This window comes from Lolium rigidum, chromosome 6 (genome assembly GCF_022539505.1).
Source record: "Lolium rigidum isolate FL_2022 chromosome 6, APGP_CSIRO_Lrig_0.1, whole genome shotgun sequence".
In the NCBI taxonomy this organism is placed as follows: domain Eukaryota; kingdom Viridiplantae; phylum Streptophyta; class Magnoliopsida; order Poales; family Poaceae; genus Lolium; species Lolium rigidum.
The window spans coordinates 353,418,158-353,445,495 of record NC_061513.1 but is presented as its reverse complement, the minus strand read 5'-3'; the positions used below and the strand labels follow the sequence as shown (position 1 = coordinate 353,445,495).

Sequence of the window (27,338 nt, the reverse complement as noted above, 5' to 3'; positions counted from 1 at the left end):
GAATTCAATATGATAAAGGACAAAGTTTATGTATACATTTTACATGCATCAACGTATCAACACCTTATGCTTGGCTCCCAACTTGAAGTACCATTTTTTCTTCTGGATAGCATCCCCGAATTACGAGCCCCTGCTCCGCACCTCTGGGGAGAAAAGATCTTTATCCCCTAAGTACTTCGCTCTTAGGAGGTCTGCCCATAAACCCTATGTGTTATGGTAGAGCTTCAAAATCCATTTGACCCAAAGGGCAATATTCATCCTCATGGTATTCAGGACCCGCAGTCCCCCAAATTCTTTGGGCTTGCACACCGTAGCCCAGTCCACCAGATGGTATTTCCTCTTAGTCCCAGTTCCTTCCCACAACAAATGGGACATGGGTTTGTCCATAGCTGCATGAGTAGTCTCATGGAGCATATAGATTCCCATGGCGAACATCGGCATGCTGGACAAGCAGAAGTTAGTGAGCTCCAACCTCCCAGCCGAGGCTAAGAAAAGCCCCTGCCATGGGTCAACCCTATGACCCACCTTTTCTGGGAGAAAACCACAGTCAGCCACCGTTAGTGCCTTAGGGCATCTCCAACCGGGCGACCCAAACGGACGCGCTGGGCCGTCCGTTTTGGGCCGTTTGGGTGGCCGAACGGACACCCGGACAGCGCCCCGCGTCCGCGTGTCCGTTTGGGTCGCACGCTGCGCCCAACGCGCGGACGCACTGCATATGAAAATAAAAAAGGAAAACAGCCAAAAATAACATTTAACTAGTGGTTAATTAAACTTAGCCCTATTTTGGGCAATTTTTACACAAAAGAAAGCCCTATATGGGCTTTAAACTAAAAAAAAAGAAACCCTAGACAGGGTTTGCGAGCACGGTGGCCGCCGGCAGTAATACCCCCAGTAGTACTCGTCATCGTCGGCGTCGATGACGACGACGCCCCCGGCGGCGACGCGCTGTTCCGGCTCGACACGCCGGAGGGCACCGGGGACTCCGGCCAGGGCTCCCACTGCGCCCTTTCCCAGGCGGAGTGCGCGTTCGGCGGGCTCGCCGGCCTGCGCAGCCGTGCCCTCCGCGCGGACTCCTGTCGGAGCTGCTCCTCCGCTGCGGCCTGCGTGGCTAGGCGCTCCACCTCCGCTGCGGCCTGCGTGGCCAGGCGCTCCTCCTCCGCCAGGCGCGCGGCCCGGTGCTCCTCCTCCTCCCGGAGCGCCGCCTGACGCGTAGCCTCCTCCTGACGGCGCGCCAGCTCGAGGAAGGCCCACGCGTCCGCCTGGGCGTCCTCCTGGGCCTTCCTGGCCGCCCCTCCGCGGTGCGGAGGTGCGCGGCGCCTCGGCGAGGTGCGGCCATTTGGCCAGCTCGTCGAGGTCCTGCTGCTCGCGGGACGCCGCGAGCGCCGCTGCGGCTCCGGGTCGTTCTCCTCCTCCCGGGGCTGCGGCTGCGGGCTGGGGCCGGGGCGCGGGCTCGTTGATGTAGAGGCCGCCGGGCGGCGGCCAGCCCGCCTAGCAGCTGTGCCTGGCTGCGCGCGAGGCCGCGCCGTCGCGGATGTGAAGCATGTGCGCCGGCGCGCATCGTGCTCCACCTCGAACCACAAGTCCCAGTTGGGACTTGCGTCGCCGTACGCGGGGTCGTGCCGGAGGTCCGCCGGCAGCTGAGCGCGGCGCCTCCGGATCTCGGCGTAGCGCGCGCGGCCGGAGCCGGGATGGGCGGCACCGGAACCCGATCCGGGCTCGGGTGCCGGCCGTGGGGAGGTGCACGTCCCCCACGGCATTGGGACGCCGGCGTCCCGAGACATCTGCGCCACCGCTACGGTGACGTAGATCCGCTCGCGTCACGGGAGCGCGCCGGCGGCCCCATTGCGAACGCCGGCGGCGGCGACTTGCCGCTGGCCGCCGGCCTCGTGGTCGTTGGCGGACGGCTCGAACTCGCGCTCGGGGCCATGGCGGCGCGGAAGCTTCGAGCTCGCGCGTGCGGCCGGAGTGGAAAGTGGGGACTCGGATAGGGACCGTCCCCTTCCCCGGTCCACATTTAATAGGACCGGGGCAAGCGACGTGGGCCAACCACGCGGACAGGGCGGACACGCGAGGACGCCGCGTGCCATCCGCGGCCACGCAAACCCGGCCCAGATTTGGGCCGGGTTTGCGTCGTTCCGGACGCCGCGGCCGTCCGCTTTTGCGATGCGTCCCCGCGTTGGGCCGGGTTTTTGTCCGGCTGGACCCATCCGGACGCGCGGGCACGGGATGGGTCGCCCCGTTGGAGATGCCCTTATCACTAATCGGAAGGCCCAAATACTTGATGGGAAATTTGCCTAGTTTACAGTTTAGCAAGTGAGCGACCCTTCGCTTTTCCTCCCCATTGACCCCTGTCACCACCATCTTCGGCCCTAACATATTTTCAAAGGAGAGGAGTGATGGCGTATACTCGTCTTATGCAGACACGCTGTTGGGGAACCCCAAGAGGAAGGTGTGATGAGCACATCAGCAAGTTTTCCCTCAGTATGAAACCAATGTTTAACCGACCTGTAGGAGAAAGGCGTGACTTCTGAAGGTATTGCTGGCTGACTAGTGGCAGGGCGCACTACCGGCGTCAGCAACAACGTGGAACCTGCAGACAACACAACCAAAGTACTTTGCCCCAAATTACAGTGAGGTTGTCAATCTCACCAGGGGCGGACCCACGTTGGGCCCAGTGGGGGCCTAGGCACCCCGTCAATTTTTTGTTTAACAGTGTTGAAGCTTACTAGTTTACTAATTGGGCCCCCACTTAGCCAAGAAATAAGGCCCCCACTCACTAAGGCCCCCACTAAAAGTTTGGGCTGGGTCCGCCACTGAATCTCACCGGTTTGCTGAACACAAAGGATTAGATGTATCGAATAAAAGAAGATGTTTGCAGAAAGTAAACAGAACAGGATTGCAGTTGAATTTATCAGTAAAGGAAATAGGACCGGGGTCCACAGTTCACTAGAGGTGTCTCTCCATAAACAAATAGCATGTTGGGTGAACAAATTACAGCTGGGCAATTGATAGAATATCGACCATACATGACAAGATGATTACTATGATATTTGATATTGGGCATTACAACATAATACATAGACTTTAATCCAACTGTGTCTATGACTAATAATGCACCTTCAGGTTAGCGTCCGCACTCCTTCCAGTATAAAGTTGCAAGCAACAGACTACCGCATTAAGCAATGTGTGTAAAGTAAACAATAGAATTACCCTTGGATAAAACATTATTGTTTTCTTCCTAGTAGCAACAACACATCTACAACCTCAGAAGTTATAAAGTCACTCTCCCGGGAAACTAGAGGCATGAACCTACTATCGAGCATAAATACCCCCTCTTGCAATCACAAGTGTCCACTTGGCCAGAGTTTCTACTAGCAACGGAGAGCATGCAAGATCACAAATAACATATGACATGAATATATAATCAATCTCAACATAGTATTCAATATTCATCGGATCCTAGCAAACCAAACATATAGGATTACATAAAGATGATCTTGATCATGTAGGGCAGCTCACAAGATCGATACATGAAGCACAAAGTGGAGAAGACAACCATCTAGCTACTGCTATGGACCCATAGTCCCGGAATGAACTACTCACGCATCACTTCGGGAGGCGGGCATGGCGATGTAGATGCCTCCGGCGATGATTTCCCCCCTCGGCAGGTGCCGGGAAGAGCTTGAACCCCGAGATGGGTTCAGCGATAGCGGCCGCGACGGAACTTTTCGTGGATGGAGGCTCGGGTATCCAGGGTTTTCCCGAGACGATGTATAAATAGGCGGAGAATTGAGGTCGGTTGGGCGCCTGGTGGGCCTAGACCTACGCTAGGCACGGACCAGGTCCGTGCTGCGCCTAGGGGTGGTTTGAGCCGACTGCTGCTGCGGCTCTCTTCGTCCCCCCTCTGGACTTTGTCTTTGTTTCGGTAAAATATTGACTTCGGCTTTTGTTTTGTCCATTCCGAGAATATTTCCTGTACAACTTTTCTGAAATACAAAAACAGCAGAAAACAGGGAACTGACACTGTGGCATCTTGTTAATAGGTTAGTGCCGGAAATCATGTAAAAGTGGAACGAAGTGTAAACAAAACACATATGACTTGGTGTAAAACAAGCATGGAGCATAAAAAATTATAGATGCGTTTGAGACGTATCAAGGAGAAGTAGCTTGAGATTCACAACCCCCAATGTTCTCGGCTCAATCATGATCATCGTATCATCGCCATATTGAAGGTGCGAAACTCCCCATGGAATGAGGTGCGGAACCACCCCTCTGAATGTGCCCCGCCTCATTAGCCATAGTTAGCATCGCTGCCAGCCCATCCACCATACTAGGACTGGTGATAGCGGGTCTTCCTGCTGCACGCCCCGCGAGTTGCAAAAATAAGGGCCGATCTCCCCATTAACGTTAATCGCAGTCTGGCCACCCGAGACCAATGATGGCGTGTATTTCACACGTTCGTTGGGCAACCCCAAGAGGAAGGTATGATGCACACAGCAGCAAGTTTTCCCTCAGAAAGAAACCAAGGTTTATCGAACCAGGAGGAGCCAAGAAGCACGTTGAAGGTTGATGGCGGCGGGATGTAGTGCGGCGCAACACCGGAGATTCCGGCGCCAACGTGGAACCTGCACAACACAACCAAAGTACTTTGCCCCAACGAAACGGTGAGGTTGTCAATCTCACCAGACTTGCTTGTAACAAAGGATTAACCGTATTGTGTGGAAGATGATTGTTTGCGAGAGAAAACAGTAAAACAAGTATTGCGAGCAGATTTGTATTTCGGTATTAAAAGAATGGACCGGGGTCCACGAGTTCACTAGAGGTGTCTCTCCCATAAGATAAAAGCATGTTGGGTGAACAAATTACGGTCGGGCAATTGACAAATAGAGAGGGCATAACAATGCACATACATGACATGATAAGTATAGTGAGATTTAATTGGGCATTACGACAAAGTACATAGACCGCCATCCAAGCTGCATCTATGCCTAAAAAGTCCACCTTCGGGTTATCATCCGAACCCCTTCCGGTATTAAGTTGCAAAGCAACGGACAATTGCATTAAGTATGGTGCGTAATGTAATCAACAACTACATCCTCGGACATAGCGCCAATGTTTTATCCCTAGTGGCAACGGCACAACACAACCTTAGAACTTTACATCCATTGTCCCGAGTGTCAATGCGGGCATGAACCCACTATCGAGCATAAATACTCCCTCTTGGAGTTAAAAGCAAAAACTTGGCCAGAGCCTCTACTAGTAACGGAGAGCATGCAAGATCATAAACAACACATATGTAATAACTTGATAATTAACATGACATGGTATTCTCTATCCATCGGATCCCGACAAACACAACATAGAGTATTACGGATAGATGATCTTGATCATGTTAGGCAGCTCACAAGATCCAACAATGAAGCACAATGAGGAGAAGACAACCATCTAGCTACTGCTATGGACCCATAGTCCGGGGGTGAACTACTCACTCATCACTCCGGAGGCGACCATGGCGGTGTAGAGTCCTCCGGGAGATGAATCCCCTCTCCGGCGAGGGTGCCGGAGGAGATCTCCAGAATCCCCGAGATGGGATCGGCGGCGGCGGCGTCTCGGTGGGTTTTCCGTATCGTGGTTTTTCGCATCGGGGGTTTCGCGACGGAGGCTTTAAGTAGGCGGAAGGGCGAGTCGGGGGCGCGACGAGGGGCCCACACCATAGGGCGGCGCGGGCCCCCTTGGCCGCGCCGCCTTGTGGTGTCGCCACCTCGTGGCCCCACTTCGTATGTTCTTCGGTCTTCGGAAGCTCCGTGGAAAAATAGGCCCACGGGTCTTCGTTTCGTCCAATTCGAGAATATTTCGTTACTAGGATTTACGAAACCAAAAACGGCGGAAAACGAGAGCGGCACTTCGGCATCTTGTTAATAGGTTAGTTCCGGAAAATGCACGAATATGACATAAAGTGTGCATAAAACATGTAGGTATCATCAATAATATGGCATAGAACATAAGAAATTATCGATACGTCGGAGACGTATCAAGCATCCCCAAGCTTAGTTACTGCTCGTCCCGAGCGAGGTAAAACGATAACAAAGATAATTTACGAAGTGATATGCCATCATAACCTTGATCATACTATTTGTAAACATATGTAGTGGATGCAGCGATCAAAACAATGGTAATGACATGAGTAAACAAGTGAATCATAAAGCAAAGACTTTTCATGAATAGTACTTCAAGACAAGTATTAATAAGTCTTGCATAAGAGTTAACTCATAAAGCAATAAATCAAAGTAAAGGTATTGAAGCAACACAAAGGAAGATTAAGTTTCAGCGGTTGCTTTCAACTTGTAACATGTATATCTCATGGATAATTGTCAACATAGAGTAATATAACAAGTACAATATGCAAGTATGTAGGAATCAATGCACAGTTCACACAAGTGTTTGCTTCTTGAGGTGGAGAGAGATAGGTGAGCTGACTCAACATAAAAGTAAAAAGAATGGTCCTTCAAAGAGGAAAGCATCGATTGCTATATTTGTGCTAGAGCTTTTATTTTGAAAACATGAAACAATTTTGTCAACGGTAGTAATAAAGCATATGAGTTATGTACATTATATCTTACAAGTTGCAAGTCTCATGCATAGTATACTAATAGTGCCCGCACCTTGTCCTAATTAACTTGGACTACCGGATCTTTGCAATGCACATGTTTTGACCAAGTGTCACAATGGGGTACCTCCATGCCGCTTTGTACAAAGGTCTAAGGAGAAAGCTCGCATTTTGGATTTCTCGCTTTTGATTATTCTCAACTTAGACATCCATACCGGGACAACATGGACAACGAGATAATGGACTCCTCTTTAATGCATAAGCATGTGGCAACAATTATTATTCTCATATGAGATTGAGGATATATGTCCAAAGCTGAAACTTCCACCATGAATCATGGCTTTAGTTAGCGGCCCAAAGTTCTTCTCTAACAATATGCATGCTCCAACCATGAAGGTGGTAGATCTCTCTTACTTCGGACAAGACGGACATGCATAGCAACTCACATGATATTCAACAAAGAATAGTTGATGGCGTCCCCGAAGCATGGTTATCGCACAACAAGCAACTTAATAAGAGATAAAGTGCATAAGTACATATTCAATACCACAATAGTTTTTAAGCTATTTGTCCCATGAGCTATATATTGCAAAGGTGAATGATGGAATTTTAAAGGTAGCACTCAAGCAATTTACTTTGGAATGGCGGATAAATACCATGTAGTAGGTAGGTATGGTGGACACAAATGGCATAGTGGTTGGCTCAAGTATTTTGGATGCATGAGAAGTATTCCCTCTCGATACAAGGTTTAGGCTAGCAAGGTTATTTGAAACAAACACAAGGATGAACGGTACAGCAAAACTCACATAAAAGACATATGGTAAACATTATAAGACTCCATACCGTCTTCCTTGTTGTTCAAAACTCAATACTAGATGTTATCTAGACTCTAGAGAAACCAAATATGCAAACCAAATTAGCAAGCTCTAAGTATTTCTTCATTAATGGGTGCAAAGTATATGATGCAAGAGCTTAAACATGAGCACAACAATTGCCAAGTATCAAATTATCCAAGACATTTTAGAGTTACTACATGTAGCATTTTCCAATTCCAACCATATAACAATTTAACGAAGAAGAAACTTCGCCATGAATACTATGAGTAGAGCCTAAGGACATATTTGTCCATATGCTACGACGGAGCGTGTCTCTCTCCCATAAAGTGAATGCTAGGATCCATTTTATTCAAACAAAACAAAAAACAAAAACAAACCGACGCTCCAAGCAAAGTACATAAGATGTGACGGAATAAAAATATAGTTTCGGGGGAGGAACACGATAATGTTGTCGATGAAGAAGGGGATGCCTTGGGCATCCCCAAGCTTAAACAGCTTGAGTCTTCTTAGAATATGCGGGGGTGAACCACGGGGCATCCCCAAGCTTAGAGCTTTCACTCTCCTTGATCATATTGCATCATACTCCTCTCTTGATCCTTGAAAACTTCCTCCACACCAAACTCGAAACAACTCATTAGAGGGTTAGTGCATAATAAAAATTCACATGTTCAGAGGTGACACAATCATTCTTAACACTTCTGGACATTGCATAAAGCTACTTGGACATTAATGGATCAAAGAAATTCATCCAACATAGCAAAAGAGGCAATGCGAAATAAAAGGCAGAATCTGTCAAAACAGAACGGTCCGTAAAGATGGATTTTATTAGGCCACCAGACTTGCTCAAACGAAAATGCTCAAATTGAATGAAAGTTGCGTACATATCTGAGGATCATGCTCGTAAATTGGCTTAATTTTCTGAGCTACCTACGGGGAGATAGACCCAGATTCGTGACGGCAAAGAAATGCGGAAGCTGCGCGATAATCCAAATCTAGTACTTACTTTTCTATCAAAGACTTTACTTGGCACAACAAAACATAAAACTAAGATAAGGAGAGGTTGCTACAGTAGTAAACAACTTCCAAGACACAAATATAAAACAAAAATACTGGAGTAAAAACATGGGTTGTCTCCCATAAGCGCTTTTCTTTAACGCCTTTCGGCTAGGCGCAGAAAGTGTAACTCAAGTATTATCGAAGGGTGGTGCACCTACGGCGGGGTTTGGAGTTTTCTCAACCATGCATAGTATATTGGATACATAAGTTTCAGCGTCTCCCTTTTCATTAGTCTTGGGCTTGCTACTCTCATCGAACAAATTTTCGGGAACAAGCCAAGCATAGTTATTTTCTAGTGCATCATTCATAGCTAGGAGTTTACATGGTATTGGTGCTTTGATCTCCCCACCATCATTAGCATTATTAGTGTACCTTATCCTATCCATATCCATTTTTTCAAGGAGACCAACAAAATTAGTATGAGAACCAAGCATATTAAATTTAGCGAAGACCTTTCTAGCCTCTCTTGCTAGACCACCAAATTCTCTAAGAAGGGTTTCTAAAACAAAATCTTTCTTTTCCCCCTCTTCCAAATCACCAAGTGTAAGAAACATGTGTTGGATTATAGGATTGAGATTAACAAATTTAGTTTCCAACAAGCGAACTAAAGCGGCGGCAGCAATTTCATAAGTAGGAGCAAGTTCTACCAAGTGTCTATCTTCAAAATCTTCAACGGTACTAACATGGGTGAAAAATTCTTCTATATTGTTCCTCCCAATTATAGACCCTTGTCCTACCGGTATGTTCTTTGTGGTAAAATTAAAAGGAAACATGATGAATCAAGTAAGGTAAATGCAAGTAAACTAATTTTTTTGTGTTTTTGATATAGCAAACAAGACGGTAAATAAAGTAAAACTAGCAACTAATTTTTTTGTGTTTTGATATAATGCAGCAAACAAAGTAGTAAATAAAATAAAGCAAGACAAAAACAAAGTAAAGAGATTGAGAAGTGGAGACTCCCCTTGCGGCGTGTCTTGATCTCCCCGACAACGGCGCCGGAAAATATGCTTGATGGCGTGTATTTCACACGTTCGTTGGGCAACCCCAAGAGGAAGGTATGATGCGCACGGCGGCAAGTTTTCCCTCGGAAAGAAACCAAGGTTTATCGAACCGAGGAGGAGCCAAGAAGCACGTTGAAGGTTGATGGCGGCGGGATGTAGTGCGGCGCAACACCGGAGATTCGGCGCCAACGTGGAACCTGCACAACACAACCAAAGTACTTTGCCCCAACGAAACGGTGAGGTTGTCAATCTCACAGGCTTGCTGTAACAAAGGATTAACCGTATTGTGTGGAAGATGATTGTTTGCGAGAGAAAACGAGTAAAAACAAGTATTGCGGCAGATTTGTATTTCGGTATTAAAAGAATGGACCGGGGTCCACGAGTTCACTAGAGGTGTCTCTCCCATAAGATAAAAGCATGTTGGGTGAACAAATTACGGTCGGGCAATTGACAAATAGAGAGGGCATAACAATGCACATACATGACATGATAAGTATAGTGAGATTTAATTGGGCATTACGACAAAGTACATAGACCGCCATCCAAGCTGCATCTATGCCTAAAAAGTCCACCTTCGGGTTATCATCCGAACCCCTTCCGGTATTAAGTTGCAAAGCAACGAGACAATTGCATTAAGTATGGTGCGTAATGTAATCAACAACTACATCCTCGGACATAGCGCCAATGTTTTATCCCTAGTGGCAACGGCACAACACAACCTTAGAACTTTACATCACTTGTCCCGGTGTCAATGCGGGCATGAACCCACTATCGAGCATAAATACTCCCTCTTGGAGTTAAAAGCAAAAACTTGGCCGAGCCTCTACTAGTAACGGAGAGCATGCAAGATCATAAACAACACATATGTAATAACTTGATAATTAACATGACATGGTATTCTCTATCCATCGGATCCCGACAAACACAACATAGAGTATTACGGATAGATGATCTTGATCATGTTAGGCAGCTCACAAGATCCAACAATGAAGCACAATGAGGAGAAGACAACCATCTAGCTACTGCTATGGACCCATAGTCCGGGGGTGAACTACTCACTCATCACTCCGGAGGCGACCATGGCGGTGTAGAGTCCTCCGGGAGATGAATCCCCTCTCCGGCGAGGGTGCGGAGGAGATCTCCGAGAATCCCCGAGATGGGATCGGCGGCGGCGGCGTCTCGGTGAGGTTTTCCGTATCGTGGTTTTTCGCATCGGGGGTTTCGCGACGGAGGCTTTAAGTAGGCGGAAGGGCGAGTCGGGGGCCGACGAGGGGCCCACACCATAGGGCGGCGCGGGCCCCCCTTGGCCGCGCCGCCATGTGGTGTCGCCACCTCGTGGCCCCACTTCGTATGTTCTTCGGTCTTACGGAAGCTTCGTGGAAAAATAGGCCCACTGGGTCTTCGTTTCGTCCAATTCGAGAATATTTCGTTACTAGGATTTACGAAACCAAAAACGGCGAGAAAACGAGAGCGGCACTTCGGCATCTTGTTAATAGGTTAGTTCCAGAAAATGCACGAATATGACATAAAGTGTGCATAAAACATGTAGGTATCATCAATAATATGGCATAGAACATAAGAAATTATCGATACGTCGGAGACGTATCAACCAGCTGCATTAATCTATGGACCATCATACCCGAGAAAACTTTGCGGTGTAGAACTTCCCGCAGAAAGTCCCAATTCATCCTATCGTAGGCTTTCTCGAAGTCCAATTTGAGAAATATGCCCCCTAGCCTTTTTTACTTTAGCTCGTGTGCAATATCATGAATAGCCTTTTTGGTGGCCTTCTTCGGTGTTGGGGTGGCGGCGGACGACTCGTTGACGGGTTTGTGGTCGGTGGCGGCCTCCTCTTCCGCTGATGAGGTCGACCGGTGGGCGGCGGCGAGGGGGCCTGCCGTTCTACCAAATAAAGGTGGCTGTCCTAGGGTTTCTCTCGCGCCAAGTGAAGATCGGTCGGAAGCTTCTTCCCACGAGGCTGGCTGGATTGTCGTGTTCGGAAGGTCCTGCCGACAAAATTCATTGTGCGATCAATGCACGAAGATTGCTGGAGTGGGTGTTTTCGGTCGGGCGCACCCATGTTTTTTATCCGACCGTTTGGTTTCAGAGGGAACGCTTCGAAGCTTTGCTGGCAGTTAATATCATGGAGCTCGTTTTCTTTCCATGGTGCTGGCGGAGAAGGTCAAGAAAGCCGAGATCGGTGGAAGAGCAATGGTGGTCAGATCTTGGTGGTGAGGTGGAATTGGCTTGGAGCGTCGTGACTTTAAACAACGAGTTGTATGTGGGGCGACTACACAAGAGTAGTTCAAAGTTCTATCTTTCGGGGGTGAAAATACAAGGCCTGGCCTTAATTGGTTGTGCCTAGCAATGTTCTTGTTGAAGGCATTGTTTTGAAAGGAGGACATTCTTCGGGGTGAAAACATAAGATCTATGATCGGACGACGACCAGTGTTTGTGCATTGTTTCCTTCTTGGGCCGTCGCTTACAGAGAAGCTGGTGTGTTTCAAGTTTTCGATCTCTGTAGCAGGACTTTTCTTTTATGTAATTTCTTATCTCTTTTTTTGGCTGTATGACGTAAGTGATAGTATTGTCACCGAGAACTCACAAGGTGAGCTCTCGGCTATGCCCGATCTAAGAGCATCTCCAACGGCCGCGCTATATCGGGTCTTGTATATTTGGGTTCATAGCGCGCGGCGTCGGCAAGAGCTAGTCCAAAAGAACAATTTTCACCCAATTGCATATGTAAATAGATCAAACAAAATGTAAAATATACTGAAAATATAAATATATTGCAAAGTTCAACCCACATTTGCTACAACCGAATTTCTTAAAACTAGACTACACTAATAGGACTCCCAGTCGAAGTCGGAGGAGTTCGGTGTTGTGGACGACACCGGAGTCGACGTCCACTCGAAATCCGAGGAGGAAGAGTCGACGGTGATGGTCGACGGACCGGCGCCATTCTTCTTCTCCTCCTTCTTCTTCGCGGCCTTCTCCTTCTTCTTGGTCTCCTTCTTCGCCCTCCCCGCCCCCCGACCGTGCTTCTTCGCCACCTTCTGCGCCGCCTTTGCCTCTTCCTTCTCGGCGTAGAAGGCGACCACCGCGGCCACGTCCTCCAGGAAGCGCCGCGCCCACTCAAGGCGCATGCGCTCGTCACGCTCGGCGACGACGAGGCGGCCGCTTGAGCTCGCGGCGGCGCTGCCTTGCCTCGCGCGTGACGGCCGGTGGCGGTGGCGTGAGGGCTTCCGCCTGCTGCCGCGTCCGGACATCGTCGAGTTCATCGAACACCGAGAGCGGCCGAGGCGCCAGGGCGACCGCGTCGTACTCGCGCCGCCTCGTGCACCGTCTCGAACGTGCCGAACACTGATGCGCTCCTCGCCGCTCCAGATCTCGGCATAGAAGGTCCCGTTCGGGCGCGCGTAGACACCGCGGTAGCCGGAGCTCGAGCGGCGGTGGGGCGGCATCGCGGGGAGGCAGAGCGACGCGCGGAGCGAGGTGGAGCGGTGGCGATGCGACGCGCGGTTGAATCTTCCTGGCAGTTGGGTGCGCGCGCGCCTCATTTTATAGCGCGCTGGAAGCGGCGCGCCAGCTTTGGCGCGTAGAATGGCGCAAAAGCCCGCACACGGCAACTTTTTTTAGCACGTGCCGTATTTTGCGCGCCTGCTAGAGCGTCGCGTGTCGCTTCCGCGCTGTATTTTGGTGTTTTTTATGCGCACATTTTGGTGCGTCTGTTAGAGATGCTCAGTCCTATTAGTAATGTTGATACATCATTCATGTGAAGAGTATACGGATGAGGAATAAAAACTGGAGGATACGCAGCGGCAGCTGAAAACAGGAGGCCCGTGGGCTGTGGCATTATTACACTGTGAAAGCAGCAGCCACCGGGGAAGGATGAGCCAAAGGACGAGATGGATCAACCACCAGTTTGTAAACTTGGCGATGCTGCTTCTCAATTGTCGCATGGTTCTCAGCAGCATTATACCCCACCATAACGTATTTGCGTTGAACAACACGTACATTGTCTACTAACTTTGACTCCGGGCCGGGATCAGCAGATCGAACGCAAACAGAGGAAAACCAGCCCCTTTCCAAAGGGAAGAGAAGATCCCCAAGAACAATGCGGCCCTTGGGCGCCACCACCACGTTAACCTCTCTAATGGACAGCTCGCTCTTCCCAGACGCTGCTGATTGGCAGACCTCCATAGAGTAGACAACGGCAGCACCATCCCTGACTCTGGACCGGCCAAGAAAGAGGTGGTCGCCGAGGGGCACAGCCTCGCCGAGGAAAGGAAGATTCATGGCGTGCACCATCTCCCAGACATCCCTGTCCACGTCGTACCCGCAGGTCCCCTTGTATTTCCTCTTCACCTTGCCGGCGTTCTCCAGCTGCACGGAGAGCAAGATATGGGAGCCAACCGTGGCGTAGGCGGCGACACAAATCTCCGGCGGGTTGCTGTATTCGATCGGGTTGATGCGGCACGGGAAGACGGGCGGCGGCTCGAGATCTTTGGTGAGATGATTCCACCTAGGGCGGCCATCCTTGAAGCAGATCAGCTCGAACCAGGGAAGGTAGTCGAGGACCCTCGGTTCCCACTTGACGGAGGGGCGGCGCGAGAACACGTAGAGCTGGCCGCGGAACGGTATCAGGACGGGATCCATCTTGTTGGTACTGAGGTCGGGGCCGTGAAACTCCTTGGAGGTCGCGACATCGTAGATTATGGTGTGACCCTGCCCTTCCCCGCCCACGCCGACGATCCAGGACCCCTGCGGCGACGATACCGCGGCGAAGGACATGCCGGGTTGGCTGAGGTGCAGGGGGACCATAGGCGTTGTTGCGCCGGCGATGCTGACGCTGGGTGCGGAGTCGGCAGGCTTGGCGTCCTTTTTCTTCCCGGCCTTGTGCTCCACCACCAGGTACATCGGCTTGTCGGGGTCGTTGATTCTCCGGCGATGGCTCGGAGACGTGGAACCAGCATCCTCTGCGTCGCGCTTCAGCTCGCTCGGCATCTCGCGGGAACAGGCGGCTGCGCTGCAAAACCTCTATGCATAGTCGTGGTCTTTCTCCCTTGCTTTTATGCTCACCACCAAGGTGGGCCATGGGCCTGGCCTTGCAATCTCGGAAAAAGAAACCGAGCGGCCTCCCGCGCGCGTCGGAGAAGAAGCGGTCCGGGTCGAAGGCGTCCTCCCGCGCGCCGCTGCGTGTGTACCGAGCCGACCTGCCAAACGGGTGCTCCTCCTACTCAAGGGAAGGAAACGCACGCATCCATCGAATCGGTATCAACGATCGGAGCCAGCTGGCTGGCTTGCACACGTACGCGCGCATGGTTTTTTTCTCTCTCGATCAAGACGTACTCCAATAGCTAGCTAGCTGGCGCGCGCGCGTGTGTGGCCTACGCTTGCACTCGATCGACACGATCGAAGCGCCTCCATCGGTTCCGTTCTCTTTCTCTCTATTCGACCGCCGCGCGCGCGACTGCCTCGGTTCTCTCTCCTTCTTCTACCTCCCTCCCTCCTCGATTTTTCAAACCTACCTTCCTCTAATTAAGCTGCCACGTGCCCCGCCACCGCCTATAAGTACAAAGCCCATGGCCACCCTAGCCGCGCGTCGGCTATCGCGTGACTTGTGACTTTGGACATTGGCCACGGCCACGGCGACGAAGACTGTGTCCACATCGCTTGGCCGGCTGAGAGGCTCCATGGCGACGGCGACGCAGAGGATGCGTGGGGCGGCGGAGGTGAGGCGAGCACTTTTCGGTCGGTGGCGTGGCAAGACAAGACCAGACCAGAGGACAATGCCACTCCAGATAGCTTGGGCGGCCGAGACACGCCTACGAATACAAGACCAGAAGACGCCGTGTACTTGATTTCCTCTTATTTTTTGTGTTGCCTGAACCCTAGATCACTTATATGCAATCTCATGATGTTTGTTAAGTAATTGTTCTTGTGATTAATGTCTGTGCTATGCATAGTAATCCTCGCTTCATTTTCTAACATGTGAGGTGCACAAGTGTATGCGGTTATGTCACTGACCCACTGCTCTTGCTGGCCACCACTCCGACCTGCTGCTCCCGGCGATGGTTCCGGTGGCGCAACTGCTGCTAGGCTGGCCAGAACCTCCCGCTCCTAGAGCCGTGGTAAGAATAGAGCAAACAGTCTCACTGGATTAGTAGACTCGCGTCCATGTTGAAATACGGGAAATGCTGCATTTCTTGGTGATTCCTAGTGCTTGCGCATGAGCTATTTTCGTAAGTGCGCATAGCTTGCCTGCTTCCATCTTTTTCTTTTTCTTACAGAAACTGAGCTAACTGATCTAAGAAATCTTGTTGAAAACAAGACAGATCTGCAAACGGAGTGGTGAATTTTTCGAAAACATGTTGCTGATTAATATTTGATTTGATTAATTAGCTTATCCATGGTTTATTTTCTTGATCTGAATTTTCCATGGTTCTTCCAATCATTTGTATGTGAGCTAGCAATCAGCTCATTGTCAAACTTGAATTATATCTCTTTATTTAGGTAATGACTCAGGAATTGCACATCCTGGTACTGCTGAAGCTATGCTAGCTAATTACTTGTACTGATGTGTTGTTGATTTATGAACTACCATGGTTTAGTTTGACTTGCATGTATATGCATCGGAAGCGATTTTCCGTTTGTCATATGCAAGATAGGGATTTTCCTATATGTACTTGTTAACTAAATTGTCATATGTAGCACACTGGTTGTTATAAGTGCTTAAGATTGCTGGTATCCAGCATGTTTTGTTTTTGTACGGCCCTCTACTCACCCAAGACCAAACTTTGCTTCTTCCTTGTAACCTCTGGCTGGCTGGCGGCCGACCGACCCTGTCGACACCGTGTTGAACAACTAGCAGACCAGTAGAGAACTTTAGGTGAATAGTTTGGAGTTTTTGGTGCCCATATCCGTGTGACCACCCAGATATGTTTTAGTTTAGGTTTGCTCTAAACAGTGACTCGTGATGTGCAGAATTAGCTAGTCTGAGCTGCTCGAGATGCATGAATACATAGTGCTGTTGCTGCCCATTAGCTCTTCATTGCAGATTTGTAGAACAAATTCCAACTACTACATTTTTATATGAAACTGAATCATGTTTTGGGATCAATTTCCACTGGTGTCTATTTCATTCTAATTGGCAAAGTGTTGCGTTATTTTAAAGCATGAATCGGTTCATAATTGTTTGGCAGTAGTAATTTGTCTTCATATGCCAGTTTGATGCCTCTCTTCTGTAGTGGATCATTCAAATTTCTTCTAATTCTATTTCACAAGCACTCATAATTTCTTCTGTACTCACTTTATGCAGGAAGTGACGAGGCAAGATGTGTTGGAGCTGTACAAAGAACTGGTGGGTTGTCTGTAATTTGGAGCTGTACATTCCTTCATCCGCCCTGAGCTCCATGAGTCCTGCTTAGAATCAGGCTTAATTAGAGTGCTGTTAGCATTATGCTTAATTAGAGCCATGTTAGCATTTGGCTTTAGCAGAGTCCCATCAGTGTTAGGCTTAATTCAGTTCAAAAAAAAAAAAAAGTGTTAGGCTTAATTAGCAGCTGCGGCTCAATCATCATTAGGCCTCCATTAGAGTCCTGTTTGGCAGCAGTAGACCTCACTAACTTATCCGTGCAATTAGCATGTACTATGGTCTGATTTGCTACATAAATTCGCCTCTCATTTTCTGTACCATCTTCAAAAGGTATAGGCAACATTTAAGAAAGCTGATGGTTATGTGCTACTATTGCTGGCTGGACAAGCATTTTGTGCGTTGCATTATTTTTCGTCTAGTTGTATGAAACTGAAAATATATCCTACTATGGCTGCTGGCTGGACATAGTAGTATATGGTCGTCTGTGTTTATCTAAATTTCAAATTTATTCAAACAAAATTACACCCTAACTACCTTCACTCTTATCATCAGTTGTCTGTTTCAGGAGTACATGTGGATCACACTTTTGTGCTCCAGACACAGTGAGCTGCAAAGTTCCATTCACGGTACACCACATCTGCTACAACTAGAGCGATGACAAATGAAATAATTTGATGAATGGAATGAACTAACACAACAAACATGAGGTCCTAACTGCCTTCACTCATAGCGATTCAAAGTATACATACATGTGGATCACACATTTGCGAAAAAAATCCTATACGACCCGACCTTGCACGACCCGGCTGGAGACCACCTCCTGCATCCTACACGTTAGCAAAGCATGTTGCGATTTGCTACCGGGCCGCTGGCTGTTTTGAGATGAGCGGCACCAGATGTGGTCTACCCATCGGGTCGTATGATTTTGGGTCGTATAGGATTTATTTCCACACATTTGTGCTCCAGACACAGTGAGCTGCAAACTTCCATTTCAGACACGACATATTGATCGAACCCTACTATGGGCACACTGTACGCGACATCTGCTGCAAGCACTAGAGCAATGACAAATGAAATAATTTGATGAATGGTCCAATGGAATGAACTAACACAAAAAACACCGGGTCCTAGTACGGATCATCACTCGACACGACCAGATGAAGGAAAGAAGAGAGAGATAAGGAGGGAGGAGGACGGGACAAGGACGAGCAGCTGAGGCTCGAAGGACGGGAAGCTTGCGCAGCGTTGGTTGAGGTAGACGGAGCAGCCGTCCACTGGGCACGATGGTGGGCATGTACACGGGGTCGTCGCATCCGTCCGTCGTGTCCCGCTTGAAGTCGGCGACGGAGACGAAGAGCGCGAGGAAGAGCACGAGGTGGTTGAGCGCGTAGCGCTGGCCGGCGCGCTGGTGCGCGCCGGCGCCGAAGGCCGGAAGTTGCGCTTGAACGCCACGTCCTCCCTGCGCTCGTCGGAGAAGAAGCGGTCCGGGTCGAAGGCGTCCGGCGCCGGGAAGCCCTGGAAGGAGGACTCGTAGACGGACGGGAACACGATGGCGCCCTTGGGCACCGTGTACCACTCGGTGAGCTGGAACGGCTCGCCGGCGATGTGCGGCACCAGCGTCGCCGGGGGCCGGTACCGGACCACCTCGCGCGCCACCGCCTGCGTGTACCTCATCCCCTGGATCTTCTCGGCGGTGATGGGCTCGCCTGACTCCGGCGACCAGACGGCGGACACCTCGGCGCGCACGCGGGCGAGCACGTCCGGGTGGGACTCGAGCGCGGAGACCGCCCAGCAGAGGGAGGAGGTGGACGCGTCCTGCGCGGCGAAGAGGAAGTCGAACGAGAACCCCCGAGCTCCTGTCGTCGGTGTGCGCGGGCGGCGGCCTCCTCGCCGTCGCGGCCTCGTCCTGCATGTCCTTGTGGTCGTCGCGGAAGAGGTTGTGGTCCCCGAAGAGGCGGTTGCGCGAACGGGCGGATTTCCGGATGCGAGCGCGCAAGTCCGTACGTGGTGGAGAAGTTGTGCCGGCAAGCCTTTTTCTTCCCGGCCTTGTGCTCCATGACCGGAGTAAATCGGCGTGTCGGGGTCGTCGATTCTCCGGCGATGGCTGGCGGAAGTGGAACCATCATCCTCCGCTTGGCGCTTCAGCTCGCTCGGCATCTCGCGGGAACAGGGACGGAACGAGGCGAAGGTGCTGCAAAACCTCAATGGACAGCCGTCTTTCCCTCGGATTTTATGATCACCACCAAGGTGGGCCGTGGGCCTGGCCCTACGTCTTGCAATCTCGGAAAAAGAAACCAACATCATCCCGAGCGACCGTATTCTCATCTGAACAGAAACAATCCCGGGCGGCGTTGGCGTTGGCGACTGCGGCGCACAGAGATGAAGAGGAGGACCGGTAGAAGAGGTAGGGACGTGGAGGAGGCCATGCTCCCGAAGAAGAAGAAGCAGAGGATGGCCGAAGCGCAGGAGATCGTTCGCCCGGAGAAGAAGCGAGAGGACGGCCGACGTGGAGAAGTCGGCCTACCTGGTGGTAGGCCATGGGTACGTGAGCCCTGCCTTTTCCGTGTTCAAGATCGAACCCTACACCGACGGCGGCGGAGACACACCGGTGAGAATCCCACGCCGCCTCGATCGCCTCAAATGCAACCACAACATGTCTTCTCTAGAAATCGGAAATGGGATATTTTAATAGAATATCTAACATGTGAATAAACCATATGTGTCAATAACGATCAATCAGACTACGCCAGAAACAGAGAAATGGTTGTCCGAAAAAGAGCAGCCATCCAGATTCTTTGGAAACCTGAAGCTAAACAAACAAACCAGGAATTCAGATTATGAGTACGTTCTAATTTTGAATTTACGAATAAAGTTTCAATCTTTCTACAGAATATCTAACATGTGAATCAGCCATATGGGATTATTGAACACTAAAATTGATACATTTATATCAGTATTGGTAAATCACACTTCCAATACTGTGGACCAAAACAAAATTATACCCAACAATGAATGCCAATAATTAGAGCACTAAAAATACATTTTTTGAACAAAGCACAAAAGGGTAGCAGGAAGCCCCTAACCAAGTATATTCCGACATAAACCCAGAGATGAAACATCCATAAGCAGCAGCAACCAAATGGCTACACTACATACACTGTGCAACATCAATGAAGTACCAACGACCAAATTCAATACACAAAAAACTTGAACGTTTGTTGCAGAAGCAACCTATTAAACATTTGACAGAGCCTAATGAACACCTTTATTTTCACTAACATAGCAAAGTATCAACCATACACAACAGGCACCAACAAAGAAAATTCACCTTTACTCTCAGGCCAATGGTCAGATGTCAAAATTACCAATGCCGTGCAAACAATAAGTAAACACTTAAGTATCACGAAACCATGCCGCTCTGCTAAATTATCCAAGGCAAGTCGCTGCTGCACATGGATTTAATTCACAATAACAATGCCACAGAAAACAGGGAACATCCTTGAGAAGTTGAGGATTACCCAAGGCTTGTTCAATCCTCTAACCAAGACACCCAAAAACACACACAGCGCTGCCGATGAGATCGATCTGTCGATCACACCTGAAATGAACCTTGTGGGGTTTTATACATGCAAGCTTTTATTTACTACCGACATGCTCAATTCAACACGAGAGAAAGAAATTGTAGCAAGGCTTCATGGAGGAGAGAGAGCTCACTGGGAGAAGCTAGCTTGTTGGGGTGGCGTCCTGCTACGACACGGAATGGTGGCCGGCAACAGGAGATTGCCGGCGGTGGCTCCCCATGGAGCCCGGCAGCAGCACCTCGCAAAGGCAGCCACCGACCAGCTCTCCTCCGCGCCTCCATGCCGCCAGCCTTGCGCCACAGCGAGCTTCTGACGGCCCCACTCCTCCCCCATAACACGGCCATCGTCCGCGTCGCTCGTCCCGACTATCCACCAGGAATATGACTGCAGCCCCTGCCCTTGGCCCGCTCGGACAGCCACAGCAAGGAGCGCGAGCATGGCAGACGAGCAGCAGGCAACATCTCTGCAAAATCATTTTATGTCAGTTCACAGTTGTCCAGTAACAAAAAGAACAGCCAACCAGAAGAACGGTTGCATGAGGAATTTTTTTGAAAGAAATAAATGCTTATAAGTCAATGAGGTGGCGCACCATTAGGCATGTCAAGCTCGCTGCGAACAGAATGGTGGCCGACAGCTGCATCTCATGGAGGTGTCAGGAAGGTTGCCGGTGGCGGCTTCCCATGGAGACCAACAGCAGCATCTCGCGAAAGGCAGCCAGCTGCTCGTCCTCGATGCCTTCCTGCCGCCAGTCTTGCGCCACAGCGAGCTTCTGATGGATCTGCTCCTCCTCCCAGCCATGGCCATCGCGGAACTTCGTCGTTGCCTGCATTGCCCATCCCCATATCAGATGCAGGTTATCACGCGATCGAGAATGTAATACACTGTATATCTGACAACAAAAGAAGCACCTCAGAATCACAATGGAATCCATTAAATTAACCTGTCCACTCCTCTACCTGGACCAAATCAGACCCTAAAACCAGTGTTTTAATCAATCCATGTGACCCGATGTCCCACATAGAATGCACAGTTTAATGGATTACAATCGTATTATGCTCTGATAGTGGGCCAGTGATGGTTAAAAAGATCGATGAAAGATAATCAAATATGATCGGTTTTGCCGTTTGGACCTTTTTGTTGCTGTTGAAGAAACACCACATGGAAAGATAAACTGGGGCAACGCCTAGTACATTTTCCGTGTTTGGATATCTTCAGAAATGTTCATGTGCAAGACAAAAAAAATACTTGCTACTTTCCAATTACATCAAGAAGAGCAGAGTGCCATGAAACATGAGTAGTTGGGGAATGAAGAAAACCATCTTGATTCGCCAAAAAAAAAGAATGCCAACTCGCTAACCAAAATTTCATCAGCACAAGTTAGCCGTTTCAAAAAAAAAAATGCAAGTTGACATAATGATTAGCTTCTGGAATAGAGAGACAAGCAAAAGAGACATGTAGAAGAGAAATCACCAACAGGGTCACTCACTTAACTTTAAGCAACGGGATTTCTGGAGCTAAATACTCGTAGTACTATTGCAGTCTGCAGCACATCATTGAAATCTGAATCGCAGCAGAAGAGCAAAAAGAAGACACGGGGTTGTGTGTCTCGCTCTCGCATGCTCATCCTCCTAATCTCGTGACAATATTAATTATTCAACGGATTCACCTTTCTAATTACGCGGCTGTTGGTAAGCTGCTGATGGAGGCCTCTAATCGTTGTCGGCCAAAGCGCAGCCGAACAGAGTTCTGCATCCAAGGGGTGGAGAAAATCAAGCTTTGAACAGAGTGTCGTTGTCGGCAGGACGGACCTTGCGGGTGCCGAGCAGCTCGATCTCCGGCAAGTCGCGGACGAGCCGGGCAGTCTGGCGAGCGGATGTGCCCTGGCCGCACCGCACGGCCGCGTCCCTGCCGTCGGCGCCCCCCGCGAAGAGGCGGGCCACGGGGGCGGCGAGGTCGGGAGCGGCGCATGGGCTGAAACCGCATCGGCTGCGGTGGGGGTACCCGCCGGCCACGGGGCCGACGGATGCAGCTCCGCCCCTCCCTTGCCCTTGCTCTCGAGGTGGCTCGGCCGGCCACAGCAGGTGGCGCGAGCACGGCGGGCGGGCGGGCGGCGTGGATGCTCCTGCGAGATCGTCGCCTGTGGGGTGCTCTCCGCTCGCCAGGAGGACGGGAAACGGAGCCGGCGGCGGCCGGCGGGGAGGAGCCGCTCTGGTGTTCATTGTGTTGGGTAATTCATTGTCGTCTACACTACTCAATCAGATCTTTACGGGATTTTGCTTTTCTTTTGACAATACTGTACTCACTCACAGCTCACTGGATTAATTACATTACAGGGTGCTAACCCCAAAACTCGCCCACGGTTAATTATCCATGCCACGGAAATTGTGCCGCCGTCCAACTAACCCTCCTTGTTTACCCAACCCGCTTCCATGTCTTCCACCGGCCCAAATCCCAAATTTTCCCTCTAAACTCAATTTTCCATGGCTGACTTCCCAAATTTGGTTTTGGCGCCAGAATTAGTACCAATCGGGGCTGTATTTAGTTACCTTACACGAGGCGCGTGCATTTCTAATCTCACAATAATATGGCTTGCATTGCATGTAGCTTCTCACGTGTGTGTGTATAGATACATCATGATATACCATTAGATCTAAAGTCTACACCTAAACCTAAATCTAAACTCTAGATCTAAAGTATATACCAAAACTCTAAGCATATGGAGTTCCCCTCTTCAACCCACCCTCAACATGTAGAAACGGGTCGATGACATACAGAAAAAATGTTCAAGTCTCACAATACTAAGATTATTCCTCGAATCGAAATAATATGCTGTAGAGGCATGCTCTGCTAAGAACTTGTGGCACTGAAGACATGAAGACCACCGGAATAACATAGGGGACCAGTTGGGACTAGTTAGACACCAAGAGCATCTAACCCATGATCGGAAGGTATATGATAGACAAGATTACCTAGTGACACCAGAGTCTTGCGGGAACAGCGGGGTACTTGATCTAGGGCATGGGGAAGACATGGCACATGTGGCTTTTTGTCCCACCTTATGCCATGTTGTCCATTGTAGAATCTCGGACGCTCGGCAAAGATCTTTTTATTCATATATTGAACCTTGTACCTAACCGAAGACCTAGACTCTACATCTTACCCTAGACTTGAACTATTCACATAACATAAGATCTGAAGTCTAGACCTAGAACCAAATCTAAATTATAGACCTAAACCCCTACACATACAACCCCTAGAACTTAAATCTATAAGAGAAATCTAAGTGTAAGTGTTTTCCTCTTCAAATCACACCTCTAAACCTAAATTATGACCCCCATTCAAGAGGGGGTGGTTTCCGACCCTTGCTCTCTCGATTTTAGGCGAAACTCTATTATGTGGGCCCCACGATGTCTACCTAATACTTTCCTTGTGTTGATTACATGTGACTCTTCTCCTTTGTTTGTGTTAGTGTAGGTCCTAGGAACATGAAAACCCCCAAACCAGACAAAGTGCTTACAAGAGTTGGGTTGTTCACCCCAAAAAGAGACCAAGTGCCTATAAGCCGGAAATCTTCCCTCAATGCAGTAGTCATGTTTGTGAATGAGGTGCTTTAGAGTTGTATATTACTTTTTTCTCTTCACTCCACACTTAGTACCCCATGCGAGATGGGGTGTTTTTCGACCTTTCCTCTCCTAATTTAAAGCAAAAACCTATTCCTTTGGCTTCACAATGTCTACCCCGTTGCTTTTCTTTCCAAGGTGGTGATTCCTTGTGACTCATCTCTTTGTATGCTCTAGTGTATGAAAAACTCAAAAGAGGCCAAGTACTTACAATAATTGGGTCGATGCGAGTGGTAGTTTTGCACTATGAAGTTTGAAATCTTCCTTTGAGGTAATCATATTTGCGAAGGAGGTTCCACTTTGAAGTTGTATATTGGGTTTTATCTTCACATCACATTTGTATACACATATTAGGAACTCCATGCAAGAGGCGGCGGGTTTCGACCCTTCATCTCCCGGTTTTAGGCGAAACTCTACTATTTCGTGGATCCCACAAACGTCTACCCTAGTTTTCCTCCAAAGTTGTGACTCCATGTAATTGTTATCTTCGTTTGCGTTAGTATAGGTCTTAGGAACAGGAAAAACCCAAAAAGGGTTGAAGTACTTACTAGAGTTGTGTCGGTGGCCTCGAAGTGGTAGTTTTCCACTATACATCTCAAACCTTCATCCGTGGTAGTCATAGTTTTTTAAGGATGCATGTGGAACTTAAGAGTTTTATACACATTTCCATCTTCTTATACAATTATAAACCCGTCCCCCCCCCCCGCCGTGGCTATATATGTAATCCTTCTATCTTTCTAAGTTTTACGTGCTTATTTTATTGGGCTTAGAGCTTGTAGATGAATATTCAACGCTTGGAAGTCTGCCTCGAGAGAGTTAGAAGAGGAAATTGACAGCAAAGGGATTCTTTGGTGTCTTCTCAGGACAAATTGATGATAGATTCACGAATTCTTCAGGCGAAGGAAAATATTTGACAGCTTCAAAGGCCTAACTTGGTTTATAACTTTAGTGCCGTATTTATCTCCGGAAGAAGATTTTTACTTGCCGCGTATTTACGTATCTATGTTTTTCCTGGTTCCCTCTCCTATTTTTGAAGAAAGAATTTTCCGGACATGATCTTATGTTTCTTTCTTGTATTTTCTTATCTATATGTTTTTCCCGCTTCGTTTATAGTATGATCTGCCGCGATTCTCTCTCGTATCTATTATCCACACCTTCACTATGTGTTATTTATATTTTTAATAAAACAAAGCATGAACTATGTGTCCCCGGTTGGTTCTGTCACAGCTTGATCTAATGTTTACCTTCATTGTCTGCGATGTGTCATTGTCTAATGTTTTGTTTCTTCCAGTTGATTTGATAGTATCTATCGGAGGAGTTGCCTTGAGCCGTTTTCAATAGTGACCTGGTATCAAACTATATCCATGCGTTATATTATGACTGGTTAGATTTTGAGGAAGCAAAGAACACAAACGCAACTGTGCACATCATCCGCATAAGTGCGGCCTCAAATGCATCTTATTAATCTTGGACTTGAGTTAAATTGTTCAACAAGTGGAACAAACCTCTGTTATAGTGACTTGCAGAATCCGTGTGTATGGAAACCACGTACGTAGTAGTATATGGTCGTCTGTGTTTAACTAAAATCTCAAATTTATTCAAATAAAATAGACCCTAACTGCCTTCACTCATAGCGATTCAAAGTATACATGTGGATCACACTTTTGTGCTCCAGTACACACGTGAGCTGCAAACTTCCATTTCAGACATGACATATTGATGGAACCCTACTATGAGCACACGGTACGCGACATCTACTACCACTAGAGCAATGACAAATGAAATAATTTGATGAATGGTCCAATGGAATGAACTAACACAAGAAACACCGGGTCCTAGCTACTACAGATCATCAGTCGACACGACCAGATGAAGGAAAGAAGCAGAGAGAGACAAGGAGGGAGGACGGAATAATGGGAGGACAAGGACGAGCAGCTCAGACGACTCAGAAGGAGGGGAAGCTTGCGCAGCGTTGGTTGAGGTAGACGGAGCAGCCGTCCCTGGGCACGATGGTGGGCATGTACACGGGGTCGTCGCAGCCGTCCGTGGTGTCCCGCTTGAAGTCAGCGACGGAGACGAAGAGCGCGAGGAAGAGCACGAGGTGGTTGAGCGCGTAGCGCTGGCCGACGCACTGGTGCGCGCCGGCGCCGAATGCGAGGAAGTTGCGCTTGAAGGCCACGTCCTCCCTGCGCGCGTCGGAGAAGAAGCGGTCCGGGTCGAAGGCGTCGGGCGCCGGGAAGCCCTGGAAGGAGGACTCGTAGACGGACGGGAAGACGATGGCGCCCTTGGGCACCGTGTACCACTCGGTGAGCTGGAACGGCTCGCCCGCGATGTGCGGCACCAGCGTCGCCGGCGGGCGGTACCGGACCACCTCGCGCGCCACCGCCTGCGTGTACCTCATCCCCTGGATCTTCTCGGCGGTGATGGGCTCGCCGGACTCGGGCGACCAGACGGCCGCCACCTCGGCGCGCACGCGCGCGAGCACGTCCGGGTGGGACTCTAGCGCGGAGACCGCCCAGCAGAGCGAGGAGGTGGACGCGCCGTGCGTGGCGAAGAGGAAGTCGATTGGAGCACTCCGCGAGCTGGAACGAGTCGCCAGCCTGTCGCCGGTTGCGTGCGTCGATGAGGTGTGGCCCAAGGGGTGGAAGGCGTCTCCCGCGCGAGGCCGGACGTACGGTTGCAGCTTCAGCAGCCTCGCGCGGTGTGGCACAACACGTACGGTTGCGTGTGCGTGTATCGTGGTGGAGGTGGATTCGTAGCTGCCTCGAGTCGATCGATCGAGCCAGCTGCAATCGAAGCAGTGCGCACGGGTTTTCTCTCTCGCGCACCTACGCATGCCACACAATAAATTAAATCCGACGCCTCGATCGACGCGTACGTTCGATTACAACGACACGAAAATCATCTCCGCGAAACAGCGCGGCCAGGTTCGTTATGATTCATCCATCGATTAATAAAGCTCCTCTTTATTCCCTCCATCACTTGCAACCAAACTTGTGGTTCCTAATCCTACGTGCGCGTAAAATGCTGCTAATAATAGAATTTTCACATGCCCAACCCCTATTTTCGGACATCACATAAATTTTCAAAACATTTTCAAATCATCGCCAACGAGTATAATAACTGCTATTTTGAATTTTCACTTAGAGCATCTCTAGCAGACCCCATCCGACCCCCATCCGTATAATAACTGCTATTTTGGAGTTTTAGAGGAAAAAAACGGGACGGTTCAGACACCGCATCGGCCCCCATCGCCATC

General features: G+C 49.4%; 2 protein-coding genes, 1 long non-coding RNA gene and 1 pseudogene across 3 annotated transcripts; all 4 read right to left on the bottom strand.

Moving 5' to 3' along the window:
• Positions 1-13,358: 13,358 nt before the first annotated feature.
• Positions 13,359-14,507, bottom strand: LOC124664981. The gene has a single exon (XM_047202383.1). It carries the CDS (start codon positions 14,505-14,507, stop codon positions 13,359-13,361), a length of 1,149 nt encoding a protein of 382 aa, XP_047058339.1.
• A 3,511-nt stretch (positions 14,508-18,018) lies between these two features.
• LOC124664980 lies at positions 18,019-19,417 on the bottom strand (annotated as a pseudogene).
• A 707-nt stretch (positions 19,418-20,124) lies between these two features.
• On the bottom strand, positions 20,125-22,314 carry LOC124668535. The gene is made up of 3 exons (XR_006991732.1): positions 22,126-22,314; positions 21,049-21,282; positions 20,125-20,922 (listed from the first exon to the last, which is right to left on the bottom strand). It is a non-coding gene; the product is annotated as an uncharacterized LOC124668535 (long non-coding RNA).
• A 3,537-nt stretch (positions 22,315-25,851) lies between these two features.
• On the bottom strand, positions 25,852-26,915 carry LOC124664979 (cytochrome P450 710A2-like). The gene has a single exon (XM_047202382.1). The coding sequence runs from the start codon at positions 26,913-26,915 to the stop codon at positions 26,025-26,027; it is 891 nt and encodes a 296-aa protein (XP_047058338.1). The 3' UTR covers positions 25,852-26,024.
• Between the last annotated feature and the right edge of the window lie 423 nt (positions 26,916-27,338).

Excerpts from the sequence above, each read along its gene's own strand:
- LOC124664981 (XM_047202383.1), bottom strand. The coding sequence starts at position 14,507 with ATGCCGAGCGAGCTGAAGCGCGACGCAGAGGATGCTGGTTCCACGTCT.
- LOC124664979 (XM_047202382.1), bottom strand. The coding sequence starts at position 26,915 with ATGCGTAGGTGCGCGAGAGAGAAAACCCGTGCGCACTGCTTCGATTGC.